This window comes from Melanotaenia boesemani, chromosome 5 (assembly GCF_017639745.1).
Source record: "Melanotaenia boesemani isolate fMelBoe1 chromosome 5, fMelBoe1.pri, whole genome shotgun sequence".
Lineage (NCBI taxonomy): Eukaryota > Metazoa > Chordata > Actinopteri > Atheriniformes > Melanotaeniidae > Melanotaenia > Melanotaenia boesemani.
In genome coordinates this window covers 14,217,491-14,227,152 of record NC_055686.1, presented here as the reverse complement: position 1 = coordinate 14,227,152, position 9,662 = coordinate 14,217,491, and the positions used below count along the sequence as shown (strand labels likewise).

Sequence of the window (9,662 nt, the reverse complement as noted above, 5' to 3'; positions counted from 1 at the left end):
GGTTAGGGGTAAAGAAAGGGAGGAGATGGGTGGGGTTCAGGGGGTCGTCGTGATGAGTAGACAAGAGGGTAAAGGAGGAGCGAAGAAGAGGAGGAGAGGACACAAAAAAACCCTTCTCACACAGAGGTGTCCCAAATACAAAGTCTTAACACATCACATATGAGAGCCACCTCCATCCGTGGTCTCCGCTCACTGGCTGTTGGCACAAAGAAGCACACACACGCACACACACACACTACTTTCACCAACAAGGAGGTGAGGGAACTGATCTCTTTTTCTCTCTCTGCCCCATGTACCATAGAAACAGCACTTTCTTCTTTCTTTTTTAAGCATGACAACCAGCATCCGCGGTTTCTAGAAAAGCCTAAACGTTGAGTCGACCAAACACAAACAGTGAAAGCCAGAGAAACAACTTCGAAATTACATCAACATGGAAATAAAAATTAAAACAGATCTTTGAGTCCAGGAGATACTTGACATTTTGCTGAGAGGGAGAGGGAGTGAAATGGACAGAAAACAGGGTAGTAACTTTTTTTTTTTTTTTTTCGCCAAAGTTCAAGAAGTTTTGTTTTTTTCGTTGCGACAGCAACAATTTCTGAACAAAAAAATAGTCATTTTGGGTCTGACTGCTCCAAAATGTTGCTGAGGTTTTCAGAAAAAAAGAATAACAGACACTTCTTTTGGCTTGGGAGGATTTTTAGGTACTCTGAGCATGTTTAAATAGACACAGACTTAACAGGATACATAAAAAAAAAAACACAAGTCGGTAGTTGCACAAAAAGAAGAATTTGAAGTGTTTTTTTTTTTTCTTTTTTCTCTCAATTTTGATACAATCAAATACAATCCAAATTCCTCCGCCATGGTACAAAAACTATATCTGAACATCATCATGTGTTGAACAAAGTCATTTCAGATGAATGTGACACTTAAAATATTATATGATACTGATACAAAAACTGCAGAGAAATGTTGAAAGGTTCAGATTTAACACTGGCTTCACACAGGAAACATGGCAACAATACTGGAGGCTTTGCGTGTATATGTGTGTGTGTGTTTGTGTGTGTGTGTGTCTAAACAAATGATAAGCTTTCTGCTGCTACCCAGTTTACACATAAGCCATAAACATGTTTGAACAACACAAAACAGCTTTATTAGTATGCACATGTGAACATATTTCACCTCTGAACACAGCGACATGCCGTTGCTCTCTGAGGTCGAGGTGCTGGCCTTTAGTGTGTGTGTGTGTGTGTGTGTGTACGAAAGTGTGTGAGAGCATGTTAAGGAGAGGAGAAAACACAACACACCCAGTCACTCTTTTCATCCCTTCTATGTCCATCAGGTTAGTCTTAATCACAGAGACAATCCTTTGAAAGTAATCATGTTTTGTTTCGGGTGTGGGTGAAAGTGTGTATTGAGTGGATGCGTTTGCAGGAAAAACAAGCGAGAGGGAATGCGTGTCATTCAATGCAATCAGTAAGCATTTGTGACAGTCATTAAAATGTGTGAAATTTACGTTAGGTGTGTGTCTGTATGTTGAACAGAGAGAAATATTGTGTACTGGCTGTCTGGGGTTGTGCATCTCTATAATGAATGAGAGCATGTGTGTGTTGTGCGATACACAGAGATGCGTTTCAACACAAATTTTGGCGGAAAACAGGAACAAATCCGAAATGTGTCATCTCATGGTAACGTAAAGTGTGAAGGAGTTACATCACAGTGGATGTGAGTGTGTGTGTTTGTGATGAGGTCTCTCCTTTCCACAGTTAGAGTTCAGCTCCACTAAAATCCGTTTTGGCTGTCAGTCCTTCACCTCCGTTGAGGAGACTCTCCGTTCTTGTCTTCGCCAGCCACTCTTTCATCCACGCTCTCCATCCTTCCTTCATCTCTCACTCCTGCCGTTCCCATCCTCCCCTCAGCTTCCTGTCGTTAGCGTGCAACTGCTTCACAGTCCTTTCTTTTCCTCATCTCCCTTCCTCTCTCCGTCTAGGTTTTTTTTTTTAAAGTTCTGCATTCAGATGCTGCTTTATTCCTCCTCCTGAGACAGAGCTTTCTCTCCATTGTTCATCTTTTTCATTTCGTCCCCTCTTGCCTCCCCTTCCCCACCATCACCACCTCTCCCCCACCCCAGCTTCTTTTCATTTCTGCAACTTTTTTAAAAAATAGAAGAAAAACAAACAAAAAAAAAATTAAAAAAAACTTTCATCAATGGTTCTACCTCAACACTTCCACAAACAAGGTCTAGACCTCAAAACTACAGCATAGTACAAGGAGCTATAAAAATATACACAGAGTAGACCCTAGGGGAGAGGAGGAAGAGAAGGAGGGAGTGAATGAGAAAGAGAGGAGAGAGAAACAACTTCTGCTTGTCGGGTAAATTAAACAAGAGATTAAATTAATAAACAACGCAAAAGGGAAAGGGAAGGGAATAAGGTCACTCGAAGTTGTGAAAACCAAAAAAAAATATCAGATAAAAAATGTGTAGTTTAACAGAGTGGGTAAAAATGATAAAACGATAGAAAACAGAAAAGAAACATCTAGAAATTATTTACTGGATATTCATATATATAATCTATAAGTGTTGATAGCCATAAAAAATCTCACTTTTTTGATATTTGCTCACTATTTTGTGTTTTGGTATTTAAGACAAGTCTAAAGAACACATACACTCACACACAATCACTCACATACAAAGCACACGCACACACACTAAACCCCAAGCACACATATGCAAACTTGCTGAAGCACACTAACTGCACACACACGTCTAATGTGGAGCAGTAGCGCCATAATTATTATCCAACTTGTATGCACATTCACACAGTCTCACACACATATTATTAAAATATACAAGATTCTGAGTGTCACCGATTGGTCAGGCCTCTTCAGGCCTTGGCTTGGTTAGAAACGCGCCGCTTGGGCGTTCCGATTGGGTGAGTCCAAGGCCCCTGTTTTTTTTTTTTTTCTCAGAAGAAACAAACACAAACAAACTAGGGTTTTATCATTGAGTTAGCGGCAGGGGCTGGTCTCTGGTTGGCTGACAGAGCTCTTGAGGGGGTGGGGTGGTGGGCTAGGCAGGTGTGGCCTCTGGGAATCAGAGTTCTCCGGTGCTGAGTGGGGTCAGGGGTGGAGCCTTTTTTTCCTCTTTCAGTTGAAGTTCTGTTTTAATCTTTTTTTTTTTTTAACATCACATGTCACAGCGCCAGACTCACACTAGAAAAAGAGTGTGTGTTGCTCATATGCGCTGGCGCAAAGGGGATGGTGCTTCAGTAACACACGGGCTGGGCTCATTGAGCTCTGAGTTAACAAGACAGGGGCACTCAGAGCCTCTTGCCCATTCGTGAGGGCCTTGTTAAGAAGGGTGCTGTACGGTTAAGACATTACCCCTTGTACACACTTAATGGCCCAGTTGTGTGAAAATGGGTTGGGGTGGTTTATTCAGCTAGAAACACAACTGTGGCCGGGGTTGCAGGCTCACAGGGCGAAAAGTGGGAGGGGGTGAGGGGTCCAAGGGACAATACTGGTAGTATTGAGGCGATTAGGGGTTAGAACTGTGATGGCAAGCTTTTCTGTGGCTTCATTTGGAGCAGGGGATTGGTTGGTAACAGGTGGAGGGAGGTGAGTGTGTCCAGTCGGCCAGAGCAGCGGTTGTCTCATACTTTGTAGTAAATGTTGGCCGGGCTTTGAGGCGGCATCTCCTGGACGATGTAGACAGGGTGCCCGTAGTCCCCGCTCACCTTCTCGTAGTGCGGGCAGTAGGCCGAGTCCGACGTCCGCAGAGGGATAATGATGTCGCTGGGCTCGGAGCCGTTGTTGTTAGAGCTGGTGATGCCTCCACCACCTCCCCGCTTGGGGCTGGTGAGGGAGGAGAGCGAAAGTGGGGGGTGGTGGGTATCCGAGTGCTTTGCGTGCCGCCGCCGGTAGCACACAATGCAGATCACAGCGGTGACCAGCAGGAGGAAGGCGGAGCCTCCCGCTGCACCAGCGATGAGTGCGATGTTAGAAGGCTGGAGGGGCCCATTCTCATCTCTGCCTCCATCAAAGGACCCTTGAGAGTGGGTGGAGTTCCCCGCGCCACCTGCAAAAAAACAGAGAACAATCTTACTCCAACGTGCACAGTATCTAAGCTTCGCTCACTACTTCTACTAAATCCGCCTATTAATCATGACAAATAAACCAGAGCAACAACACAGCTACTGATCACAAGTTGAGCTTTTCATGAGCTTTTGAAAGAAACACACCATTCTTCATGGCTCTGCACCACAATAACATGAGTAAGGCCGATGGTTTAGCTCAGTGAGAAGTGCGTTGACTTAACCCAGTGGAATGCAGCAAGTATGCAGCAAATCTCACAGAAGCTTATTTGTGGTCTCTTTATTGATGTGATGAAGTGGACAGCAGTGCATATAAAACAGGGAGGAATGTCCGCAGTGAGTGTGGCTGCACTCTACAGTATATGCTTTTGTGGAAAGCATGGCTAAACCACAGTGTGTATCAAGGTAACACACTATTTCCTTAACCTTAACAACTGTATTTACTTAGTATTACAGTCAACCACATAAAGGGGGCCTCCCAGCTCTGCTTCTACCCCCTGACCACACACCCTGACTGCCCGCTAGCCTTCCTGCCCGCCTGTCTGTCTTTTTATCTGTGTGTCTGTTTATCAAACTGTCTGTCAGGCTTTCCTTCTGTTAGTCTGTTCAATTCTCTCTCCATCCGTTACGTGTCTCCCTGAAACCAGAGATCATCACAGCCTGTGAGTTCTCAGTTGTCTCTGCAGGAGGTCGGGTCAGTACTCAGCAGGTGAACGCTGGTCTGGAGGTGTGTATGTGTGTGCATCTGTGCTTGTGTTTACAGAACGGGGGTGGGTCCAGCTCGGAACCGTGTGAGTGCGAGTTGTAAACTGGTTAAGGCCAAGATAGAGCATTTGGATTGGTCCATCATTATTCTTGGCACACATCCCTTGCTTTTCCTTCTTCCTTCATCTCCTCTATTTCCTCACCCCCCTCACTTGCTCCGTGGTCCTATCTATGTTTGGGTTATTTTAGCCATAATGACCTACCTTGCTCTAAGCTCAGCTCTAAGATATTGACATACACAACCGTGCTAGCAGACAAGGACAAGTCCTGCCTGGCCCCCTGTTGCGTCGGACTGAATGGGAGCATAGCTCTAATGCCGGACGTGGATTACACTCCCTACTCCTCCTCCTGCTTTCTTCCTCCCTCCATTAACCAAACATCCCTCACTCTCCATCTCCATTATGACTGCTGCTTTTCACTGGCTCTATTATATCCTCTTCCTTTACCTCTTCTCTTTCTTCTCTCACTCCCCCTATTTTCCATTTCTCTTCTGTCTTGAGGCCTTATTTTCCCTTTACTACCCTCTCTTTCAAATCATTTGTGAATTTCATCTTGGAGATGAATATGCAACAGGTCAGAAATGAAAGGTAATGTTTCTGAGCCCGCTGTCTTTTCTATTCTACTCAACTTTTTAAGCAAAGATGATATTCCAGATAAAAATAATTGCTCTTTGTAATATAATTTTAACCGTTTGGCAATGCAATGGACATTTGTTTAGTTTCAATTCCAATAATTTGCTAAAATAAAATTAAATCAGTGTCATGATGGCATCTTACTGCTACTTTCCCCAGAAAATCACACACTTTAATGCATGATTTCAGAATTGTCTTTTTACACTGGAGGCTGCAAATCTATACCCATCTATATCAACAGCTTGATTTTCTTTTCTTGCATACTATGAACCACTAATAAATTAAATAAAAAATACATTATTAACCCCAGGGGGGAGAAGAACACACAGAATAGGATGTGTTTATGTTGTTGTTTGGCTAAGAACTAAAATTCAAATCATGCTCTTGTCAACAACAATGGCTTTATCAGTTTTAATTAATTACTATTTATTTCACAGAAATAACTGGATTTCAGTTTATCCAGTTAAATTAAGTTGTTTTGCACAACAAAATATTTATATAGCCCTTGAGGAAAGCCAGAATATTAAACCTAAAACTATCCAAGCCGCCATGTTTTAAGCCCACAAGCAAATTTGCATAATGAAAACGAATACTGCTTTATTCCTCACACTATGCTGATAACAATCATCAGGAGCGCCTTATTCTGCAATAGGAAACAAATTTATGGACGTTTGTCCTCAATGGACTGTAAAGAGTGAATTAGTAGTGAGTGTATAATTGTCAGTGTGTTTTGATTTGGCTGAGTGGAAGTAGTTGCAAATTAGGTGACAGAGAAAGACAAGTATTTACTGTGCTTTACCCAGCTCCTATCCCAATGATTTCTAAAAAAAAATGTTTATAACCTGGGATGATTCACATGAAAACGATGAATTTTGCCAAAACTGTTGCTTTGGGAGTCAAAACAAATCGTTTCAAATGTGCAGTTAAGTGTGTGTTAATATGCTCCAGTCTGAGAGTCAAAAATGTGTGAAATCCCCTGTTATGTGTGTGATTAAGTCATTCATGTGGTGTTAGCAGTTTCACACATTCAAGCAAAGACAATAAATACTATTCTTGCAAACTTCACACATGTAGCTCCTACATATATGCAGGCAGTAAATGGAAAAGGTGTGAATGCAGCAATTCACGCGTTTGCTATGGTATACAAATTTAACATCACAAAAAGCTAGAAAAAAAAAGAAATGACTGCAGCTGAGAGTGAAATATGTTCTTTCCCCTCCACTAAATAACTTTTGAGATGAAGCATGAATCTAGCCTCTTGCCATTTTCATCTCCTTGTTGTATTCCTCTCTCTTCTTTGCTTTTCAATTATTCCTTTCTTTTTCCTTCTCCTTCTGTGCACATCTACTCACAGTTCTATCACTCCCTTATGCCTCTTCGTCTCTTCTCTCATCGTATAGTAATTCATGTTTTTTCTGTCGTTATTTCTCTGTTTCTCAGCAGAACTACAGAATCCAGGCCGTCTAAACTAATGACAACAATAACTCTCTGAAATGTCGCCACTGCTCTCGCCCTCTCTGCCTTCCTCCTCCCCCTGGCTCTTTCTTCTTTCTTCCTCCCTCTCTTTTTCTTGTCCTTCTCCCAAGGTAGCTATTAGCCATCCATTCCCCGCCCGCAGCACTTAGCTGGAAGGGCCGGGTGCAGAGACGAAGGAGGAGAGGGATAGAAGGCAGAGAGAAATATGGAATTAAACAGAGATCCGCAGATGTCACCGCTGCACATTCTCCATCTGTCGCTCTCCTCCCTCCCTCTCCCTGCTGCTTTCCTTTATATCTACCCGTCTTTGCTTATTCCCTCCATCCATTTTGTGGATGGATCTGCTGGGGATTATCTCCATTTGGTTTCCTGCTTACCTGGGTTTCTGTTGGTGGTGGTGCGTCCCGCTGGAGGCTCCTTCTTTGGAGGGAGTCCATATGGGCCTAGGGAGGAAAAATAAGGGTGGAATAAGAGGGGAATTATAGAATCCATCTCCTAACACTACCAAATCTCTCAGAACTGGAACCAACAGATGACATTAGCAAAGAAGAGACACAGCCAGAAAAAGTCATCGAGACTGAGGAGGTTTAATAAACACATCCCTCCTTTAACTTCTCATTATAGGACTACACATATTGACAGGGTTTCGATGTCGCGCATACAAGCTCTTTTCCATTTGTTTGAATGGGAAACTAAAGAGAGGCTGTTTGTTGTTTTGGCCTGAGTGAATTTTCACAAGGCCATAACGGCTTGTAATCTGTAGTCGCTAAATCAGGCCATCTGTCTAGCAAGCCCTCAGTGATGGTGATGGCATTAAAGTGCGTTTATGTGGTACATGCGCACACACACAGACACACACAAAATGCAGCCATTGTATAAGTGCTCATCCACAAAGCCGAAAGAGATGGTTCAGAAAATACTTATTTTGTTTGCCTCTGGGCCATCTGGCCAAAGTAAAATGCAGACCAAGAAGAGTATGATGTTGGTCTGTGATGATTCAGATCTGCAGTTCATGTGACATTTTATAAAAATGAAGTAACTGACTATTTAAGCTGCAGAAAAGGACATTATAGATATAGACATGGAGCGTTCATGGATGATAACGCAGTAAATCTTTGTTTACTCTTCTTAGTCATGTACAGCACAAAAAGTTGTAATGCTGGGATTTGCAAATGCAATAAAACAACATTGTATGCATTTAAGAAAATAGAAAACATCAATTGTTTAAAGTGAGATATTTTACTACTTAATCAAACACATCTCAAAAAAGTTGGGATGGGGACAATAAAAAGTAAGTAAAAATAACGAGCTGGAGGAATACACTGAAACTAATTAAGTTAATAATGAGCACCTCAGAAAGGTAAAATCTCTCAGATGTAAAGATGGGCAGTGTTTAGGCAAATTGGCAAAAACAAAACAACAACAAAAAATCTTAACAAATAATGATCCCCTGTGTATACTCACAAAACTTTGACTTTGTCATCACATATAGAAATACAATCAAAAGACTCTGAGAGTCTGAAGACATCTCTGTGCACAGGAGACACAGGCAAAAATCAATATTGGACAAACCGGCATTAAAAACAAGCATGATCCTAACATGGAAATCCTTCAAGAAAAAGGCTGTGCCATCCACAGATGCAGGTTAAAGCTCTGTCATGCAAATAGGAAGCTGTATGTGAACATGATCTCTAGGCCAAAGCTCATTTATAATGAACAGAGGCAAAGTGAAAAACTGTTCTTAGGTCAGAAAAAATCAAAGGGACCATTAGGTTTGTTATCAGTGCTCAGTTCAAAAGTATATGTATCTCTGATGGTATCAGGGTATGTTAGTGCCTGTGGAACATCTGGAATGATACCATCTATGCTGAAATATATGTACAAATTTCACAGCAACATATGCTGCTGACCAAACATCTTTCCTAGCTAGTATCCTATTTTAGACAGAAATGAGACATGCCTTTGCCAGTAACTGGTCTCCTCAGTTTCAAGATGTTTATAGACAATTATTTAAAGAAAAAGTTATGCTACACGGTTTAAAATGAGTTCAAAATTAGCCTTTTTTTGCCCACAATTGTAATTTATCTAATTTTCAATGTGTTTCCTTTGCTCTTTTGTGAACAAAACATGGCCTTATGAGCTCTTCAGATCATTACATTCTGTTTTTATTTACATTTTACACAACATTCTAACTTTTTTGGGTTGCATAAACTGATCTATGAGCTCATGTGCTTTCGGTCATCAACCTATATGTTCTGACATTTAGAACAGTGTAAGGCTATTGGCTTGCGGCTCCCTTTTGACAGTAAGCCAAACAGAAGTTGGGGGTGGTGCTGGCAGGATCAATAGGAACTGCTGTGTGGTCAGCAGGGGCCAGTGGAGGGAGACATGAAAAAGTGTGTGCGTGAATGTGACAAATGTGGAGAGCACGCAAAATAGATAAAGAAAGAAATAACAGAGGACAGGTCGATGTATGTGAGTGGGACAAAGGTGTAAATATGTGTGTTCCTCAAAGCAGAGCAGAGCGGCATATCTCATTGGAGATCACTGCAAGGCGGCATGCAGCTTATTTAGACGACAAACAACACAGACGTGACCTTTCAGCCACATAGCAGATAAGATGGAAAGACGGTGGAAAAGCGTGGAAATGAAAGAGCTGGAAAGAGAGCAGGCCGGCATGCAAAGTTAAAGGCAGGTG

At 42.1% G+C, this 9,662-nt stretch overlaps 1 protein-coding gene across 1 annotated transcript in view; it reads right to left on the bottom strand.

The window, feature by feature from the left end:
- Window positions 1–462: 462 nt before the first annotated feature.
- Window positions 463–9,662, bottom strand: part of efnb3b (ephrin-B3b) — a 79,845-nt gene continuing 70,645 nt past the window's right edge. The window contains exons 4-5 of the mRNA XM_041985404.1: window positions 7,342–7,407; window positions 463–4,075 (exon numbers count right to left, since the gene is read on the bottom strand). Of these exons, the coding sequence (XP_041841338.1) occupies window positions 3,651–4,075; window positions 7,342–7,407 (491 nt within the window). The 3' untranslated portion in view covers window positions 463–3,650. The remainder of the gene's footprint in view (window positions 4,076–7,341; window positions 7,408–9,662) is intronic.